Source organism: Necator americanus, chromosome V (genome assembly GCF_031761385.1).
Source record: "Necator americanus strain Aroian chromosome V, whole genome shotgun sequence".
NCBI classification, from domain to species: domain Eukaryota; kingdom Metazoa; phylum Nematoda; class Chromadorea; order Rhabditida; family Ancylostomatidae; genus Necator; species Necator americanus.
In genome coordinates this window covers 1510741-1533360 of record NC_087375.1, presented here as the reverse complement: position 1 = coordinate 1533360, position 22620 = coordinate 1510741, and the positions used below count along the sequence as shown (strand labels likewise).

The 22620-nt window shown below is 36.9% G+C and overlaps 1 protein-coding gene across 1 annotated transcript; it reads left to right on the top strand.

Annotated features, from left to right (window-relative positions):
• Positions 1–2610: 2610 nt before the first annotated feature.
• RB195_012647 (uncharacterized protein) lies at positions 2611–22563 on the top strand (the record flags this gene model as incomplete). Its single annotated transcript, XM_064202112.1, has 19 exons — positions 2611–2748; positions 2853–2947; positions 3497–3641; positions 5803–5892; positions 6030–6143; positions 13579–13830; positions 15093–15227; positions 15292–15441; positions 15564–15690; positions 16841–16956; positions 17900–18076; positions 18891–19049; positions 19726–19830; positions 19897–20048; positions 20720–20794; positions 21016–21115; positions 21602–21757; positions 21823–21882; positions 22474–22563. The coding sequence occupies 19 exons, from the start codon at positions 2611–2613 to the stop codon at positions 22561–22563; spliced, it is 2436 nt and encodes an 811-aa protein (XP_064057993.1).
• Positions 22564–22620: the final 57 nt, after the last annotated feature.

The following is a 22620-nucleotide window of genomic DNA, read 5'->3' as shown; positions in this document are numbered from 1 at the left end:
ACTATCTCATTAATTCCTATTCATTTCAGCTCTTTTACATGCTGCTGAGCTATAATATTGGCTTTCTTTCTGATTATTTGCTTGTTAACCATATTCTGTTAGCTAGTCATTCTATCAATCACGCTTTAGCAACTAATTTTCACATTCATTCAGAATCTATGTTGTCATGTGTGCAACTCTTTCCTTACGTAATAAGGGTATCTCATTGTAGACATTTTTTTGCCTTTTATGTTTTTTTTTCTTTGCTGTATCTGTTATGCAAAGCAACAAAGTCGCTATGAAATATTATATTCTGCCAAGTCGTTTGGTTATTTTTGAAAAAGTTGAGAGTGGAAGATTTAGCACCGTTTCGCACTTTTCTTCAGATCGTTAATGATAGTGGTGCTTTCATTTGAGAGATAGTGATTGAAATGAGAGATTCTCAGCGTTTTCTGCAGTTGCTACAATAGTCAAATAGATTTTTGCGAAGTATATTCGTTTTTGTCTTTAAATGGATCATACGACGAAATTAAAGGGATCATAACACAAAAGCAGAAAAAGAACCACGAGAAAGAAGAAGGTATGTTGGAATCCTTCTACGAAAAGACTCGAACAGTGTTCAACAAAATGTTCGTCATCGAACGCCTTACAATTGGCATTCCGTGAATTCAAAAAAGAAGGAAATTTGCTCAAACTAGCTTAAAAGGAATGTGTTAGGGTGATATCCAGGCGGTATTTTCTTCTAATGGATGGGGCTTGCCCACGAATAAAGTTCGTCTCTCACACATTTGGTTCACAATAAAGGTCCCCCTTCCATTATATTTATAGCAATATTCGATACAACCACAACATGCAAAAAGGAAAAAAAGAAAGGAATGAAATATAATGGGACGGGTGTCATGGCGTGCCGCGATGGAATAGTATCACGCAATAACTTAAAGGCATCACTCCACGAGTCTGAGGTGGTACGGAATTCAGGTGGAGTACTACTATACGGGATAGTAGATTATGGAGAGAGGGTGATTCCGTCCATTTCTTCCTAACTGCCGTAAAAAAAGGCCCAGAAGATACGGCATCAAGCGTACTCCTGTGCACTATTTTCACAAAGATTTCGATAAGAGCACGGCAGCCCTGTGCGGCGCCGCATCTTCCGGACCGTTTTTTACGGCAATTAAGAAGAAACGCACGGAATCACCTTCCTCTCCATAATCTATTATCCCTTATAAGAATACTCCACCTGAAATCTGCACCACCTCAGATTCGTGGGGTGATGCCTTTAACCCGACTATACTCCACCACACTTCTGTTCCTCTGCACATTTCCTCTATCAGTTTAGTCAGAGAAATTGGAAATACGCATGTAAACACGGCTGTCTAAATATTAGCTAACAGTATACGTGAACCGACAGTAGAACCTTATTTTTATCAACACGATGATGACGTCCAGATCATTTCATGTCAGCACATCATTCTATGCAAATGTTTGTGAAAAACAAGAGAAAAATCGACACTTCAAGTAATGTTTTCAAATTGTGGCGGTATTGAAAGAAGTAAGTGTAGAATCAAGTATGAATACGTATATCATATCGCTTACGTACCATCTCAGCGAATATTGTTGCTTCCACGTATCCGCAACGGAACAATTCGTATGACAGTAGAACGACGGTAGAAAGAACAACTAAAACACAAATACCACCGTCCCACATTCCATTCAGCGATTGAAAACAATTTCGGAGACGTGGACGATCTAACTGCTCACAAATCTTTTGCTCGAGATTTAACTCGGTGTGAATGTGCGCTCACCAGCGAGCAAACTCGTCCGAGAAAATCCTTGCACCCCAGCAAAATCCTCTCCTATTTATTGGAAAATTCCATAGAATGAATGACTTATAAGCAGCAACAGTGAATGTTTTCTAAAATTCTGGGAAAATTTCAGAAGAAACTGTTTGGTACGTTGCAAATGATGAGCCCCTGCCGGGGTTCTTGTGCTTCGTGTTCACGTGCCGCGCGCGGTCGTATTCCGCCGCGTTCCGGTCGGACACGTATGCGCGTACTACGTGGTCTTGTCTCTCAGCAAATTTATTTATTTATTTTCTATTCCTCAATTGATCCTGGGTTGTCTTCTGATGAAAGAAAGTGGTCCTCTACTCAGATTCCTAGAATTTCAGGATCTGGTTCTTCAATTCTGCTTTATTTCTCTCATAACTCATTGGAACTGTCGCCGACTTGATCATTTTTTCGTGATTATCTTCACCTTCAGTTGTGTAAAAGTATAGATTCGATGAAATACCTTGAAGGATCTTTCGCTTTGCGACTGTATTCATTTTGGGAGAAATGTAGTTTGAGGAGGCACTCAACTCCGCTCTTATTTCTGGAAGCTCTATTTTCCTTTTTTTTCTGTTTAGTAACTTTGGCTTACACATAGATCCTCTAAGACTAGCGCTTAAATTTTAGGGATTTTAGGGAGTCATAGATTCTCTAAGACTAGCGCTTAGATTTTAGGGATTTTAGGGATTTAATTATTCACTTCCACAAATATGAGCGCAACCGAGTGCCTCCCACCTCCAAACTACATTTTTCCTTTTGTTTTGTTTGTCTGAAAAGTTAAGCGTCACATTTGCTTTGCAGACTTATGGCCACTTGGGAGGAGTATCTGGCGACGCAACAGTCCATTGATGGGGTGCAGTTCACATGGAATTTATGGCCACACAGTCGTGTAGATGCCCAAAGACTTGTTGTTCCTGTGTCGTGCTTCTTTACTCCTTTGAAAGTTAGTTGCCTGTGTTTTTATGTTTGTTCCTTGATTTATGGAACAATTGCAATTCTAGAATTCCTTTTCTTAAACGCTGTGTAGATAAAAGCTTTTTTTTACAGGAGAGACCAACTGACCAACCGCAACAACCTCCATTGGAGTATGATCCTGTTTTGTGTCAAAAAGCAACTTGTAAAGCTATTTTGAATCCATTATGGTAAGAGATTGGAGTTTCTACTGTGAAGTAGTTCTTTCCTTTCCTATCTTGGGGCAAACTGATTCTTCTACACCAATAAACTTTTTAATCTATTAATTATCTATCTATTCATTATTTGAATCCAGTACCACTTTTTTTGTACCAGTAAGCCTGTAGATTCTTTGATTTTCGTAGGTTCTTTTTGGCTTTTTTTCAAGATAAAAGAGATTCGCTATAACGTGTGAACAGGTAGAAACAAAACTAGTGCTCTTCAAATTCACTGAACATTTACAGTCTAAATTGTCAGGAAACTAGTTAATTAACTGTTGAAATGTTTGATGGATGTCCACCTTTTGAAAATGGTTGAGTTAGTTCCATTTGTATTGCCGTACCGTACACATTACTGATTATTTCATTGTCAGTGATGAGGTTTCGATTCCTTATGATACAGAACGTCCCAGCAATACCTATTGATGTCGACTTCCCAAATTTTTCTTTTAAAATGGAAACTTCTAATAATTATCGTACTTGCGATAGCTGTAGAACTTTGGTTATTGTAAATATTTTCAGTTACGTAGATTTTCGAGCGAAAACGTGGGTATGTCCTTTCTGTAATCAAAGGAATCCTTTTCCTGCTCACTATGCTGCAATCGCCGAAGATAATCGTCCGCCGGAGTTGTACCCGCAATTTACCACAATCGAATACACATTGAAGGTACTGTCGCTTCTTGAATCTTACTGAACTATTCCTTTTTAGTTTTGTTCTTGGGTTTGATCGGCTTTCTTATTTTTCGCCGAGACAGTATGCTTTCTTTCTTTTTTGTATACAGCTTTGGATCTTTAGCAGTTTATTTACGGTATTGCTGAGTAGTCAGTTTGCAGTTTTTCAATATAACGCTTAGGAATATATATTCACAATCAGCGTATGCGGTTTTTTAATTTCATATCTTGACAATGATGGATTTCTTATTACTTTACAAAATATAACGCGAGAAATCCCTTGAAATTAGAAATACCGAGGTCCGAACCCAAACTGAACCATTCCGGAACTTTTTCACGACCTACTTCTTTCTTAGGCACATCTCTCGTGAATGAACTTCGAAAAATCTTTTACACATTAAATATATTATTCCTTCAGGTATTATTATTAATTATATTGATTTAGTCTTACTCTTCTTAGGTAAATAACACGTTAAGTAGCCAGACAGCACCAGAAACATTTTCGTATTTCATTGTCTTCATTCCAAAAAGAAAAGTGCGAAAAAAAATCTTCGAAATGATTGTAGTTGCAGTATATTGTCGCATCGATGCACTCCTATGTTTGAAAAAAGCTTGTGTAAACCATTTGGTGTCTTCGTCATGAGTACTATTGATAATGGTATCTTTTACGAGAACACCTCTGTCGGCTCATATATTTGTTCCAAGTAGTACGCGGGTAGTCGATATCTATTACATCGCATTTTTTTTTTCGCGGACGGCCTTCAGCAGTTACAAATCGGGATGGCTAGTCAAAGTTTTCACTTCAATTAGCAGCCCTACTGATGAAATTAGAAGGTGGAGTGTGTTAGGTTGTGGCGAAAACAATCCTTAGTGAATCCTTGGTGAACTACCATTGCTTGCGTGCGTGCGAGTGCACCTATAAGATGTGCCTAAAATTCATTTTGTCAGTTGGTTTGAAGTATTTTTCTCCCTTTTGATATCGTATTCTTCAGAAATTGACTTTAAGTTCTAAATTCTTCTGTACATTCGATTATAGTTTCTTGTAGAAGCCCCAACGAAGATCGATTTTTCTGTAACCTTCTCAGCTTGCACTTCTTGAGGTTACTTTGAGCAAAGTGAGAAGAATGAACAGTAAGATTACCAGTACCAGCATGATACATAAAATGCATTTTTAAAGAAGCAGAGGGATTGTGTTCGAGCTGTAGTGGATCGATGGTTAACTGATACTGAGAATGAGTTTTACTGAACTTATTAGTGGCACCAGCTCGAGCAAATCGGTGAAGAACGGGAGTTAAGGTGACCAAAGTGATTGAGAATGAGTACACGAAATAATTAAGCTCTCCAGATTCAGACTTAATGTTGATGATTGGTCGATTTTTATATAAGCATGGTAAAATGCAGAACTTTGTGTCTCTCTAATTTTGACGCATCCCTATACGACTCCAGTCAGTGCAACCCTTCAACATCAAACCTCATGTTTTACAGATGGCGTTCTCGAAATTGAATAGGTAGAGCTATCCGGTTATCCTTTTTGTTATTTTTGTATTACATTGGAATTGTTATAATTAGTTTTATTATTGTATTACATCTAGCTCATCAGTTGCCACTTTCTTCTTGCAACCGGTCTAAGGTATGCCTTTAAAATAACAAATTAGTTTGTCAGATTAAGCTGCATCCAGGATGCAAGAATTGTTCGCAAGAATTCTTTAAAGAGATGGCATTATATTTTGCTTATTAATACTTTTTGGTTTCGATAATTCGAATATTTAATGTCAAGTTATTCTCACATTAGTCAGTTAATTTTACGGTTACGTCGAATTAATACTGATATTTGTGTGCTAATTTTGATAATGTTTCGATTCTGCTAGCATCTTATGTTTAAAGTAGAAATCAGACAAAACGTTCGTTCATACCACTTTTTTCTATTATCTGTGCATCATATGAAAATTGCAGTTCTTTCTTACAAGAACAAATTCCTCTTTCTCGAGCAAGCAAATATATACTCAACCTCAACCGCAATGCCTGAATTAGTAATGTAATGTCGGTTAGTAATGTCAGTAAGTAATGAGTATTTTGTAAGTAATCATATCTATAATGTTTGTTTTGTTGGTCATGCAATCTCTGGAGTTTTTAATGCTCGTGTCATTTTTTTCCAGAAAGCCACCACAATGCCTCCCATTTTTGTGTTTGTTGTCGACACTTGCATGACTTCTGAAGAACTGAAAGCGCTCAAGGAGAGCTTGCAGGTGACATGCATTTTCCTATAGATTTTCCTCTCATTTTTGATGGATGCCACATTATGAAGCGTCCAGCTGCACGTTTTACAAGCTAGTTTCACCAACTTGTCTTCTGCCACTTTCGTTGGCTACTTCGTAGTGTTTAGACAGCTCTCTCACTACTTCCTGCTGATGCATTGGTTGGAATTATCACATACGGTCGCATGGTTCAGCTACACGAACTTAACGTGCAAGGAATTAGCCGCAGTTTCGTGTTCAAGGTATTTTTTGTTTTTGAGGTGTCGGTTGATTTGCTCAATACATTTCCTCTGGACGGCTTTGTTTGGATATGTATGTGCCGTGAGTATAATATCCAGACATATGGTGTTCTAGGAATTCAGTAGTTTTCTATCACCGAGTGAAAAACTTTGTGTTCCATTCACACACTTTTTGTTACCTACTAAATTGTGGTGTGGCAGTACAACGGATATTTGCAAATGTGCAGTTCCGAAAATAAGCGATCTTCATGAGACCCCTCCCTGAGATTGTTTTTTAGACTACTGGCGACGAAAAAGTGATTTTGAAAACATCCGTTAAGTGTCTAAGCTTCGAAAATCTGGTTCCTACGTGCACGAGTCCTTTTTTCGTGCGAATTTTTGACCTTGAATTTGAATCCTCTTAACTTTTGCATTGGCGTTGTGAGGATTATTCACTTCTCTGATCTCCGTCACTCTATGTGGAATTCTAAATGTCAGTGATATTCTCGGATTTCAGAATTCATATCCTTACTAGTTAGGAGTCTTCATCTAACTCTCTATATTCAACTTTCGAGAGAATCTTGTAGATCCATTCTGGAATTTCTTTTGCTAGGTTTTCTGATCCAACTTACAGTTTTATCAATTTTTCAATTCAATTTTTTCCAGGATCTAAGGGTGTGATTTTCACTGACTTAAATTTTGTGGAGGCTATAGGATTTTTGGGAAGCTGAATCGTATTCTGATTTTCTTAAGAAGATATTCGTTGTAAAATTAGTGCATCTTTTTTCCATGCTTTTATGAGTTTTTGCTTACTATTATTATTTAATTTATTTATTTATTATTATTATTTTTTATTTTTGTCATCTCGTAAAAATAGCGAAGGAATTTGTGTTTATGCGCATTTTAAACATTATTCTCAACAACAACAATCTTAGTGAAACCGTTGACTGAAGGTATTTTTCGCAGGGCAGTATTTTCATCCTTATATTATCACTCAAGAAAACTGCATCGCAAAAAGACATCTACGTCCATTGGTAAATAATTTGTTTATGATGCTGATTAATAACGCTGGTTCTCATGGACACAATTTTGCGAAATTGCTCAATTTCAGCTGAATCAATTCCTCAATTTCTGCAACAGAACGAAAACCGTAATTGCTAAAAGCTAATTTTATTTCTACATAGAAAATGTTTACATCGATGAAGGATTTTGCAGTCTTTTTTTTCGAAAATCTCAGTATCAAAAATTGAAAAAAAAAGAAATTTGATTTCACACCTATTTTCCTTTGATTCAGATTCCTTTGATATCTTCCTTTGATATCATCAGGGATTGGGAACGTTCGAGCTCTGGTGAGGTCCTCGTCTTATTTTTCGGATTGTTCTGACATACATAGAACGAGGTTAACATTACCATTGTGGTAATAAAGAATTAGAATCTTAACATTTCACAGATCAGAATAAGACGTTAAGATCATGTTTGATCTGTTTTGTGTACATGAGAATCCATTTTATTATGAAGTACAAGATTTAATTAAAATAAAAGATCGAAATATAATATCTTTTTGTCGAAAATGATCTCTAGATTTGAAAACATTCTCCGAAGTAACACATTTTTCCTTGCACTAGATATTATATTTCGATCTTTTATTTTAATTCTTGTACTTCTAAATCTTGTACTTTATAATAAAATGGGATCTCATGTAGACAAAACAGATCATTTTCGACCCCGTTCGCTTTTTTCATCTTATCGAGGATTCAAGATCCCCTGAGCTTGTCAGTAGGGAGGTTATAGAGCGAAAATGATTGGAAGTGAAAAGAAGAATGAGTTTTTTTTACACCTGTTCCCACCTTTCACGTGTAAAATAACTCAACGCATAGATTACTGGCTTGACTAGTTAGGTGACTAGTAATGAATGCAAATGTTTTGCTCTGCTTAATTTTTAGAGGATCTTTAGAGATTCCATGAAGGTTTCGCAGCCATTTTGTCCACCTTCTTTTGCCTGTTGATGCCATCCAATCATGTTTCATTCGTCTATGTACGACCATTTTTTAAACGAAATAGCAGTTATCGAGACGGTTGTAAATCTCTCCAGCATAATTAGGGCCGCAGTCATTCTTGAATAGCCAGTTAAGTCAGAGTTTTGAACGTACATGCGATAGTCGGAGCTGGAGCTCCAGCCTCCTTCACTTTTGGACGGCTGGAAAAAGGACCCGCTTCACTTTTGGACGGTTGGCGAAGGGATCCTCATAATTTGAGTTGAATCCCATGAGCTAGATCCTCATCAATTGAGGAAGGTTCGGCTCCTCCTTATCGTAACTCTGGTTTCAGATTAGAAATCGCCAACCAGTCATTATTTACAACATTACTCATCCACAAGGATTTGGATATTCCATGGTCAACAACAGCAGGGAAGAGCGACAGCGTCCTTTTTCATTGAACTTATTCTGGTATAAGTACTGATGTTCGTAGCTGGTGTACGATTGTGACTCGAGTCAGGTGGAATCCTTCTGCCTCCATGAGTCAACATGACCCACCTAATCTAGATAAGCTCCATAAGTCCTGATCCAGCTTCGCTTTTAGATCACTTTGACTCAGAGTTATTATCCATTTCGACGGCAATGCGGAGGTCTTCACATTTGTCATGCAGGGTGCACCCAAGTTAAAAACAAGTAAACAATCAACAAAACTTGTTTTTAGCCTACATATTATCCTTGCGTTTTATTTTTGGATCTCATTTTCTGAAAAAGGTGGACGAATTAGCTTAGCTACGAGATTTTGTGTTTTTTTTTTTAGGAAATTTATATCAGCTCAGATAATGAGAGATCATTGACGAATCGGATCGGAAATAATCCAGGAGTAATGTTCATTTTCTTGGTGCTTAATGGGTTCATTCTACCATCTCATCTTCTTTTAGATTCGAAGTTTCTTGAAACAGTATGTGACGGATGCAGCGATTTGCTAAAAACATCCTGTTTTCGATGTCATCTGTCAACTTTTGCTTACCGGAGACTTCATACCTATCTTGTACGGAAGTTCTCGGATGGAATTTAAATTTATGGTATCTAAATTTAATTGTTTGGAAAATACTGCACCGTTTTTAAGCAAGTGTTCATACTGCAGATTTCATCGCGCTAGCAGAAAAAAAAGAGAAAATATTTGCAAAGCGTTCACTGCACGATCGAACGGAGGTTCGAATCCGCCCTAGTGCTCACCAAGCCTTTCATTACTCCGGGGCTCGATAAATTGGTACCAGACTTGTCTGGGAGGATAAAAACACTGACTTGACACATCGGCTAGCCATCGCAGGTCATTGCACGGACCAGTTACACGTTCGTAAATCTCAAACGATTTTGAATTGAAGTGAACGTGAAAAGGATTGGTTAAGGCCAGAAACTTTATCCGTTATGCGATAAATTCATGGACATCGAACGTAGATCACCCACAAATATATGTCTGCGTGTCTGACTGACGTCTCATCGCTTGAAACGATAAAGGGTCGCATCTTGCTGTGTACTGATGCGGAAGTTGACTCTCTATGGATTCGTTTCTTCAAGAGTCTCATCGCTAGATAATGCATGTGAAATGTTGATTGAGGAAGGTCTTCGCGAAATGTCAGCATCCTCAGTACACATACATACGATTCATATACATTCCAAACGTCTCAAAACTAGTAGTCGTCCTGGAAAGGTAGAGAGCGTTTTGATGTCTGAGTTCATCTTCGGAGGAAGGATTTTCGGAGATGGGATGGATTTATTCCGATACTAGTAACTTTCCTCTAAATTTTCTTTGAATTTTCATTGTGTTTTCTCAACAGTAACATTATTGGATGATCCGTAACATAGCAAATGCTTTAAAAGAGTTATTATAAAACTTTAATTGCAATAAAAATTGAAGGAACCAAAGCCCATAGACATAGTTGCTTGTGAAAGCCAAACATTAGAGCAATGCCCATGGGCCATTTGGTCAATTAGTGTGGCTGCGTAGTTTAGAGCCCGAACCATTTGTTTCGGAAGTTGTTTGTAAATAGGCAACAATGTTTCCGAATTGTAACATTAATGTTTGATCACAATTCCAGTGTACCTAACATGAATCCGCTTCTAATTTCTTATTACGTTAACGGATTGTGGACCCACAGTTGTGGATCCGCAATCCGTTACCGTTTTAAGAATTAAAAGAAATAATACTTTTAAGATAGAATTTTTTGTGGATCTGTCTCATCAGTGGTGCTGACTTCATTTAGCTATCTCTTTTGAGAAATATTAAATAATTGTTAAATTAATATTAAACTTATACTCATACCTTTCGCCGCTTCTTTGTTACTTTGGTGTTTTCCCTCTTTTCTCAAAATTTAAGCATAGATAACTAAGGAATGCTGTAGCTCCAAGAGTGCACATTCTGTCATTTGACGCTCTATTATGTATTAATCACATCTTTAAAACATTGATCGATGTTTTTATTTTTAGTTTACTGTAGCAAGTTTGGAATTTTTCATCAAGAGACCCGGAGAAAATGCATTAGATTTGCATCTGTTTTGTATAGCATCGCTAAATCTTGTTCAAACATTTATAGCTGACTAGATAAGTCTGTACTATCTTATTATGGATGAAAGTAGAATCCATTCATGTAAATTAAACCATGCAGCATAGGGTGTTTTGCTGTCAAAATTTATTCTACGGTAGGAATAAGCCGATTAATGTTACCACTAAGTAAAGATCGATGCTTTTAGCTAACTTATCACACACGCACACACATATATTTACTGAAGAATTTCACTTTGACACCGTTTTAACACCGTTGAAACATTCAATATATCGATCAATATATCGAGTAAAAAAAAAGTACAGATCGAAGAGCTAACGATCTGAAAGCTAAAATCCGTAAAATCCGCCAACATGAAGTGTAATCGTAATAGCACTAGTATTACTTGTAAGATTAGTGGCACGATATTCTTGTCGTAGAATTATTTAATTTTCTTGATTGGGTCTTAATCGGCTCTACGTTAGCTTAGATGGATGAGCAAGAGTGATAAAGCTATGATCAGCGTTCTAGTCTGGAGATCTTCCCTCGAGAATTAGAAGAATTACTGGCATTGATTTCGCGGATAGAGTGTGGAATGTAACTGATATGAATCAGGAAGAGTACAGAAATACGAGATGCTATTATTTCATTTTACCGAATCACTTATTTTTTGTATAAAGGCAGCTATGATGAAAAAAAAAAATTCTTGTGCAACAATTATTCAGGATCATTTCTCGCTAAAACGTTAATTATACAAATCTGGTCTCAACAATAGAGCGTATGGCACCTTTTATTGCCAGGTTTTAGCGAGCAGATGATGTTGGCGGACTTTTTGTGTTAGTCGACTACTACGACGACCTGTTCACTTCTTTCGTCCCATCACAATGTTCCCGCCAATCCTTGTTATCCTCTTGATTGGGATCTCCATGGAATTGATCTGTAAAGTTCATCATTTTTCGTTCAATTATTTATCCATTATATAAATCCAGTATATGAATATTTATGTATTATTATGTATTATATTATATTATTTATATATATTATTGTGTATTATATTACTTATGTATTATATTATTTACTTAATATTATTTATTTTATTTATTTTTATTTATATTTTTATTTATTTTTTTATTATGCTGAACAGCATACCCAAGAAAATGCTTCAAGGACAAATACAAAACAAATGTCGTAAATACACTGCGAAAAAAACAGAAAAAAAGAAAACAACGAGCAGGGATCAGTTTCTTTTTTGTATGATTCCGGTGATTGCAGTAATAAAAGGCGCCATACTACTTTTTTTTCGCATTTCTTTGATTGTATCATTATATTATAATATTATTATTATATTATATTATATGATTCGTAAACCACCTTTTGCTCTACTGCATGGATAAATTACTATCGTTGAAATTTGAAGGCTTTTCAATTTGTTCAAACTGGTACGCCTATGAATCAAATATGGAAAGAAATAATATTTTTAAGATAGAATTTTTCCGTGGATCTGTCTCTTCAGTGATGCACACTTTATTCAACTATCTTTTTTTGAGAAATATTAAATTATTATTAAATTAATATTAAACTTATATTCATACCTTTCGCCGTAATCGTGGCTTCGCTCCTCCGCTGAGTCTTCGATAAATTTCTCGTTCAATCTCATGATTCAGCCGCAAGGTGTCTTCCAGAATTTTATAATCGGCTGGTACAAAAAATTGAACTTCTGTCGATGATCGAGCGACAGCGCTGCAGATTCCTAGCAAGAGAACTAGGAAGACGTGCTGCATCTTGGACAAAATACCCAGCGGCTGAAACGAATAGCATTTATACTTTAAAAATTTAAAAAAAAACTGAAATGAATGACCTGTGAAATGAGCCGTGTATTGATAAAAAAAATGAGAATAAATGTTTAAGACGATTGGATTGAATGTAGATTTTTTTTTCGGGTGTAGGTTCCGTGAGAAGTGCTTCTCCTTAAGTGAGGAGAAAGTTTGGCCATTGTGAATGAAAAATTCCCGCTTACACCCCGTTTCTAGGCACGAGCTAGTAGTTTGTTATTAACTTATGATTTCAAAGGCGTTTCCCCATAAACTGTGACGTATGACTCCATCTGGTATCATGCTTATGTGATTTTTGATGTGTCGACTAATGCAAGATGGAAATTTGCGCATATGATTTTGTATAGAATAGGTTTCCAAAGCGGAAGAATTTTTTTCTTTGTAATTCAGTATTTTTTCCAAAGTTGTCATGAAGTTTCCCTTTTTGTGGTTCTATAGTATGTGAGAAATATGTGAAGCTATTAATCTGAGCGCGTGGGATCTGGATGAATAGAGTTGGTCTGAAAATGACAAGACAATTCATTAGAACACGAGGGACAACTTGACGAAGACGGCCAAGACCCGTAATCAAGCAGATGTGGGTCGGGAGGCGGCCGCTGCCCGCTCCGCCTGTACAAGAAACACTGAAATAATTCAGCACTGAAGCGATAAATAGGGCGGTGCCGATCCGTAAGACTCTCCTACTTCATCGTTTCATTTCTCTAAGTCCTATCTGCTAGAGGATGATCTGTGGGAGGTGCATAATCCTTACAAGGAAATGTAATATCCTAGGCAACAGAGTCGAATGAATATGGGCCACAGAAAATGAAGATGGTGTTGAAATGATCGACAGGCTATGAGGCTTTGTAGATGTATACTTAATGTTTCCGGAATCGGCTTATTTTCCGGGAGTAATAATCAAACTAAGAGTAGGTTTTACTGGACCTCGTAAATCTTCGACGTATTCAGCACATAAATCAGAAGCTGAATAGAGACGTAAATAAGCGTTATGTCTAATTACTCAACATTTCGTCGTTTTAGTGGTAGTTTGATTAAGAAACGCGAATAAATTATGAAGCATTGCTCACGTTTGCGAAAAAAAAACCTCGTTATTTTGTTACTATTTTTAGGGTACGAAAGAAGTCGCTCAAAAACAGTTGAAGGATATTCTGGCGATGAACGTTGGCGGATGTGTGCGATCGGCTCACGCTTCAACTCAACCGAATGCAGTTCCAACACCCGGTGCCGGTCCGATGGGTGCTCCGATTCGGCCAGGGCCAGGTCCCATGCCTGGTCCACAAAATGCATCGTTTCCTGGTGGTGCTGCACCACTTGGTGCTCCAGCCGCTCCTCAACATACAACATTCAACAAATTCTTGCAGGTTCGAATTCTTTACTTTTTTCTTTTTGTAAAACAGTATACACACTCAAATTAGTTTTGTTACAGTATAGTACTTTTGTTACAGTAGCATACTACATATGCATGTATACTGTGGTTTCTTTATAGAACGTTCGTATAATACTATACATATGTACAAACCTCAAGGTGATTTCACTTCCTTACAAAAATCGGAATCTGATTTCCCACTTGTTTCTTTACTCCCGTAACGATTCCCTTAAATGTGATACGACTTCATCCAGTATACAGCTAATCCATCCAAATCTTTTGCTATTGGCCTGCATCGCTTTTGTGGACTCATTTTAAAAATATAGAAAATATTTTTTAAGTTTGCTGATGTACCAAGTATTCCCCTGGGAAAATTTTCTTTATTTTTTGATATAATCTCCATCGAGGGCCGTACTAGGCACTTACTAGGTTTGGTAGCAATGTATAGCCGTACCAAGTTGACAATTTTTTTCTTCCCATCGAAGAAGTAGGCTCGTTCAAATCCTCCAAAATACTCCCTGATGACACGAAGATCTCTCCTCGTTTGTCAAGGATTTCTACTCGCCGAGCCGAAGTTTTGGAAGTAGTCAGTATCCAGAGCAATTGAGCCGTTCGGATAACATCGTTATCCTGACGGTTAAGGAGTGATGCTGTAAAACAAGCCAGGCTATCAAAATTCTCTGTTTATTCAGTTATTCGCATGCGATATGTGCATACTAGAACGTAACAACTCGCTTATGGTCAGCAGTTGCTGGGTTTTTCATAGAAATATTAAAAAAAAACCTTCGGAAAACCATGAGCCGAACTATTTCTGACAGAGATGCTCTGCAATACTTCTCTAGGTCTCTACTGGATTAGCTGCTCAACTTTAAAGCGAGTCAACGAAGAATTAGCTCCTTCGCATATCGCATCGAATTTACTAGGACCTCTAATATACTGTATCTGATGTACCTTCATACGGGTCGCTTCGATTTCTTCCTACGAAGTTCCCATATTTCTTTTGTTGCTTGTTCCTTGAGCGGAAAACTTCGGAAAACTACTATCATCTCCTGACTGTGTCTTAGCTGTAATTCGTAATTTTCCGAACAAACCGTCATTGCTTTTTGCGACTTTTCTGAAAATTATTGAAAACCTGGATGTAGTTGCTATTTAGTGAATCTGATTTTACCATGATTAGTCGTTTGCTTAGGGAATAAGTCAGTCTTCAAAGAATATAAAAAGGGTTATCCGGTAGAAAAAAAAATGCGGATATTTTAGCCAATCAGCGAATGTGACGAATCAATTAACGACATAATTGATCAAATAAGTGTGGATCGTTGGCCGGTACCCCAGGGACATAGGCCTCTTCGTGCCACTGGCGCTGCATTAGCTGTGGCTGTCACATTGCTTGAGGTGGACCCATTTTGACTTATTTTTACGTCAACACAAATCATACTTAAATTCTTCATTATTTAAGCAATGCTTTCCGAATACTGGCGCTCGTATTATGGCATTTGTTGGAGGTGCTTGTACTTATGGACCAGGTGCTGTGGTCGGAGAAGAATTGAAAACACCAATTCGCTCATGGCATACTATCAAGGAAGACAACGCTGTTTTTATGAAGAAGGTTTGTTCTGAAGAAATTGAGCCACGGTCTGAGCAAGAGCATAATTTTGGCGACGATGACGTTGAGCTGGCCTGGATTCGCTAGTTGCTATCCACAAGATCCGCCCGAAAAATCTTGTTCAGGCCACTAAGTTCTACGATTCGCTTGCATCTCGAGCCGTTAAAAATGGACACGCCATTGATATCTACTCTTGCGCTCTTGATCAGACTGGACTCTTGGAAATGAAGAACTGTTTCAACTCAACAGGAGGTAGGTAGCTTGGTTCTACCTCATATTATGAATATCTTCCAGATTTTTTTGGGATTATTTCTCATAGTTCGAAAGAAGCAATAAGAAGTATGGATTTGGGTAGAACTCGTCCAGTTGGTGACACATTTTCAGAATCCACACATTTGAAATCCTTGGATTAAACTCTATTAGTAACAATAACGGGTTTCCCCAGAAGCCGTTCAGCTACAGTTTTTCTTCCGTTATAAGCCTCTTCAATAACAAAAAAAAAATGTTTTCCGTTTCATTGGTTTTTGTCGTTGGGAAGGGGAAGTCCAGAGGAAAAATTTTCAAAGATGGCTGAATAAAGTTTTTTCGAGTGGATTTAATATTTGGTTCGAATATTATTTGGTTTAAAAGATGCCATTCTGCTTTTTGTTTTCGAGAATTAACTGTGATCTATCTATGCAAGGCTTGGATACCTTCATTTACTACTCTTTGACAGATTATTTTTTGATCAATCCTGACTAATTTTTGATGGAGTGCACGGTATTGATTAGTCCCTATGGGGACGCACCTTATAGTGATTTGCGGGGGCGAGGAAATGTGTCAAAGTCAGTGTTTTTATCCTCCTGGTAGGATCGGATAGCTTCCGCAAGTCATTCTGCAGACTAGACTGTATGGGCGTTCGTAAACCTCAAACGATTCTGAATCAAAGTCAATGCAACACGGATCCCAAGCGGATTAATTAAAGCCAGACACTTTATTCTTTGGCCTGACTCATCCAACAGATTGTTATTTGTGAAAAATTCACGTTTTGCGATTAATAAACTTTTATGAGGGAATCATGACGAGATGTCATTACGTAAGCGCTCGCTTTTGTCTCTATTCTTCGGATTGCAGTGCACTGAGAGCGTATGCCGCTGCCGTGGATTAATCCACCAAAGATTTCCGTTTCCTAATCGCATAAAAGTCATATTTGACGTTATTCGTGTTCCTGTTTGGGGTTATATATATATATATGGAAATATGTAAACGGGCATATTTTTCCAGATTTACTACTAACCAAAAATTACTACTGTCCAAATCTCTCAATGTTACAGGTTACCAGGTTACAGGGACCAGATACCCGGTTCTGTCAATTAATTGAGAGCATGAGGGAATTTTCGAACGTTTCACCTGTTTATTTTAGGTCATGTCGTCATGGGTGATTCATTTAACTCATCCCTATTCAAGCAAACTTATCAGAGAGCGTTCGATAAAGATGCTCATGGACAACTGAAAATGGGCTTCAATGCGACTATGGAGGTAAAAATAATTCGATTTACATTTTCATTTACCTCATTTTGAAATTCGAGGAACAAAATCTGAGCTGTCTTGATGTTTTTGATGTGTATACTTCCTAGTCTCATAATCGGATTAACCTAGATTATGTCTCAACCCTTGTCATGTGGTATTTAAGACGGTTTCAAGAGCTAGTGGCGAGTTCATTTTTCCTCTAATGTCCACGATTCTAAAATCTAAAGATTCTTGAATGATTCGAACGAAATATCCAGGAGTTATCTCTTTTCCATCCGCACATAATTTTTTGTAAAGAATAGCCCTGGAGCATTTTTTCTTGTCTTGTTTCCTGTTAGAGCAAAGTATAGCGCAGTCAAAAGCTTCAGTATTAGAAATATGGTTGGAAATTAATATTCTTTAAATATAATAAATTTAAATATAAAATATAAATTTCTCTTGATATTGCATGGTTTGCAATGGATCGAACTTTTATTTCAATGCCATGTTTTGTCCAGAAACGTCCTTCTTAGGATACGTCCGTACGCATGGTTCTTCGAGAAGGACCATTACTGCCTCTGTTTTTTTTTACTCGCATTAGCCGTTCTTCTAGGCATTCGAAATAGGGAGAGACATCACCAATCCGATTTGAGCACTAGCCATAGCCATCGCCTTGTACGCTTTATAGAATTCTAGTCCGAAAAAAGCAAATATTTTTGTACATAATTTTTCATTTTCTCCACTGGTAAGCTCAGATGATATTGAAAAAAAAAAAGATTTACTCTTTTCGTTCTTGACCTAAATATAGAATGGTTCGTGATTGTGTTTCCCCATTTAACCAGTAATGTCATGAAATCGTATTTCTTATCTTTGAAAAATATTATCCTATAAAAGGAACTCCTCTTGGAATTGTTGAAAATTTGTCTTCAACCTCAAACTGGTTACTTTTTTTATATTCTGCTTTCATTTTCAGGTAAAAACTGGTAATGGGATACGCATCGAAGGAGTTCTTGGATGTTGTGCGAGTGGAAATGTGCGTAACGCATGTGTTTCCGACACAGAGATGGGAATTGGTGGGACATGCCAGTGGAAATTCTGTTCACTCACGCCGAGGACCACTCTTTGCGTGTTATTTGAAATTTCTGCACAGGTGTGTATGATTTTCTTCTCCGAAAATGAATATGAAATCGATGTGGAATGACAGAAATTTATTTGAGATTACTAGGTTTGCCATGATTTTACGTAATAGTAATCACCTATTTGCGTGTGCAGCGTTATGCGTGGTCAAAAAAAATTAGCGAAATTCCAAAGCCGACTTGAGACAATTCATTGTCCATGGTAATTCATAGATGTCATGCAAAATTCCACAAAATCTCTTGATTTTTCGTCTTATTGTTGGAATGGTTCATTTGCTTTGAAATGACGAGACCTAAAAAGGGAAAAAAATATTGGGCGTTTAGTACAGTCAGTACGGAAGAACCCCTTAAAATAAAAGTTAAAAAATGAAAAATTAAAAAAATGAGTGAAATCATGTCATTCGTGGTAAGGATTTAAGGATTTTATCCTACAGTAAAGTTATCCTCTATACATGTATGCACTGTTTTTTGTGCTCTTCCAGAAATTTCTCAACTTTTTTTTTTGCTGTGCATGTGATTTGAAAAAGAAGAAGTTTTTTTTTTCAAAAAAAAAAAATATGAGTCATCTAAAGAATAAAAAAGGTAAAATATAAAAATTATGAGTTATAGTGATAAAAAGCTGTTTATATTGATGCACCAATCTTAAGAATTGTTGCTCTTCTTTTTTTGTAGATGTAGTTATTCGTAAAATCTGGTTGTTCTTGAACATTTCGTTTTTTTTTTCTCTTTTTTCACTTCATTCGTTTTTTTTAAACAGGATTTGTAAGTCTAGAGCTCAAATCTAGAATCTAGAGGTTCTAGAGCTAACTTAAATGATTTTTTTTACAGCATGGATCAGCTATTGCTCAAGGTGCTCGTGGAATGGTTCAATTCGTCACACAATACCAACATGCAGATGGTAGAAAGAGAATTCGTGTCACTACAACGTGTAGATCATGGGCTGATATGGCTACGCAACAGCCAAATATCGCTTATGGATTCGATCAGGTGAGATCATCTCAACTCACACTTAATTCGTCAGCTTAATTAGTTCTTACGACTTATTTTACTAATTAGTTTTTTTTTTAAATTCTTTAATGAATGGTTCTATCGTAACATTTACGTTACTTAAATTACTAAAAATAATGTTTTTTTTTATGTATAAGGAATCACCAAAGACATTAAGTGATTATGATGTTACTCTTCACAGCGTGGAATTCTGAAATCTTCTTCCATGTATGCTCTAGAACCATTTGTTCTGGAAATGGTGACATTTACTGGAAGATTGCTGTGTTTTCTGTTTCTCTATGTATAAGTAGTAATTTAGTAATATAATAATAAGTAATAAGTAGTAATAGTAATATATAAATGGGATCGCTTAACAAAAAGAAAAAAGAAAAAAAAAGAAATAGGAAAAGAAATAGAAAGAAATAAGATGTATTGGATTTCATATTTATTTATTTATTTTATTTGATAATTTATTATTTAATTATTTATTTATTTATTATTTATTTTATATTTATTTTATTTATGACATGTAATTTCTAATTTCCTTTACAATAAACTATGGATTACGTAGAAATAGGAACTAAACAGCGATTAACATATAGATTATGAATCATTTTTGTTTATTTCGTTTTGCATACTCTATCCAGAAGCTGTGGCTTATTTCTGCTCATTCCAGGAAGCCGGGGCTGTTGCCATTGCTCGTTTAGCATCATGGCGAGCAACGAATGAGAATGACACTCCTGAAGCACTTAGATGGCTTGATCGAACACTCATTAGGCTGGTTAGTATAGATGCTATGGAATAGCCTTGTCATTAATTCTATAGCGTCCGTTAATTCTTATTTCAGTGTCAAAAGTTTGGTGAATACGCGAAAGACGATCCGAACTCATTCCGATTATCGGATAAATTTTCACTTTTCCCACAATTCATGTTCCACTTAAGGAGATCACAATTCCTGCAAGTTTTCAACAATTCTCCGGATGAAACTGCGTACTACAGGTACTTTTCTATGCATTTAGAATAGAATTATTTAGCCAAATATCACTCAAAAGTAGCGGATCATGAAACTGGAGACGATATGAAGGTCTCTGTGGACAAATATAGAGTCCAGAGAGTATGGGGGTGGTCGCTTTCCCGAAATCAATTCATCCTTCCGTCTATCAATCCTCAATTTCCTAGAATCGTCTTGAAAACGGTGTGAGAAACGGCGTTTGTCTCCTTCTACGAGTTTTACGAGGTGCGGGAGAGCGCGCCACCTCTACTCTAGCGAGCGGTCGGGAATCAACGAGATCTCATCGGTGGGATATTTGAGTGAAACCAACCAGAAAGCTGTAGGAACCGGGGTATGTTCAAGGATGAGACATTCTAAGGTACCTCGTGGGAGCAAACCCCCCGTTTTTCCTCGTCATTCTCAGTTCGTTTAAGGGGAATTGAGGGGGGCCACACTCATACTCCAAATCTACACTCGGAACTCTAAATTTGTCCAGAGAGACAATAAATCGTCAGCTTCGTGATACCACTGGCTTTATTTTTTGAATTTGAAATGCAGACAAATAATCTAAACCACCCCTTTCACTACCTTGATTTTTAAGGATGTTTTAAAATCCAAGATGGCCTATGCATTGTGTTTATAGAATTAACAAACGGTTGCCCAGTTTGTTTATTTCCAGGCATATTCTCTTCTCAGAAAACGTTCTCGAGAGTACAACGATGATTCAACCTGTGCTGTTCAGCTACTCGTTCAGGTCAGATGTGTGACTGTTAAAAAAAAAAGAGAAATGGCATCAAATCCTTAGAACTAGATATTTTTCTGAAGTTTTTGATACATATAGACGTCAGGAATTTGATGGACAACCATGCATGTGGTTTTGAGTTAAATTAGTTTAACGTCTTTTTGCTGTATAGCGTGAATTTTTGTGCTTCTTAACAAATATTATTTATCTACTTTTAAAAATTTTGTTTTAAGTGGTCCACCGGAACCTGTCCTGCTTGATACGTCATCGATTCTTCCAGACAGAATCCTTCTTATGGATGACTATTTCCATGTGTTGATCTATCATGGACAAGTAAGCATTGTTATCCTTATTTTCTATTGAAAACATAACGAATAGGCTACCATTCTGAGTTCGTATCCAATAGAATTTTTCCATTTAGATAAAGGGGCTCCAGCGGGAAAAAAATGTGCTTTGGTTGTATACATTGCTATCCAGTAAGAATTTGTCCGCGGACAAACGCTTCGCACAGCGGAAATACATTTTCACTCGATTTAACACTGGAAATTTTAACATTGGAAATTTTTTTGAAAAAACGGCTGGGTCCCGCGGCGAAGCACCGTTGCACCGAATTTGCGTCAAGGAAATAACCAAATAATAGTATACGGCACGATTGAAAAATAAAAGTCATTAGCGATTTCCTACCCATCATGTTTATCTTCCCAAAGGCAAATATACTGGATACGGGGTCTAGTAACGTGGAAGATGATTGACCGCTTGGATATCCACTTCATTTTCTATTTTATAACGCTAAATTAAACTGACTACCAATTTTCGTAGACGATAGCCGCATGGCGAAAGATGAACTATCATGAAGATCCACAGTACGCGACATTTAAACAGTTGCTGGAAGCTCCTGTTAGTGATGCGACCGCAATCCTCCAAGAACGATGGCCGATGCCACGATATATCGTTACAGAGTATGAAGGATCTCAAGTAAGTCATAGAGTTTAGAAAATTGTTCTCAAATACAACTCACTTGCAATTTATTTTTTTTACAGGCCCGTTTTTTGCTGTCGAAGGTTAACCCGTCACTGACTCATAACAATCCGTATGCATCGGTAAGTGATGTTTTCTTGTTGGTCTGTTCATTGAGTTAATAGTAATAGTTAAATGTTCCATACACATACAAGCAATGTAGTTTCACGATCTATTTGAAATTCTTTTTTTTTTTCTTCTTGGAAACTACCTTAAATATCGATTGGCAATGCTAAAGATCGTTCAAGGTCGACTGCGATAAGTTCGCGCACTGGGAAGTGTCACCAAAGTCTAAGCTTACGCTTGAGTATAAACGTATGCTTTGGAGTTTTCTCAATGCGAGCAGTTACAACTGGCTAAAAAAAAATAAAGAAATCATTCCTACTTGCCCAAAAAAAAATCAGTTAAAAATTATAAGAAATTCAGAAGTTAAGAAAGTTCTCTGTGCTTTGTTAGCGTTGATTCATAGAAAACTTTGAAATGCATCATCTATTTCATATATTCTCATCCAAAACAATCTTTTTTCCCGAACATTCTTTTTGCATGAAAGAGGAAGAGAAAGTGCATCAACGTTTTTTTTTTTAATTAATGGTCTAAGAGCTGCTTTTTCTGATATTGCATGAATTGTATATGTTGTGGATCTGAAGACGTCGCTGAAATTATTTTCTTTTCAGGAAGGTGGTGCTCCAGTGTTTACAGACGACGTATCGTTGCAAGTATTCATGGAACATCTGAAGAAACTTGCATCATCGTCCTCCACGTAGCTCTCGGAGGGAAATTTATCAGCTAGCACCATCCTTAAAATTCTTATCACAAAGAAA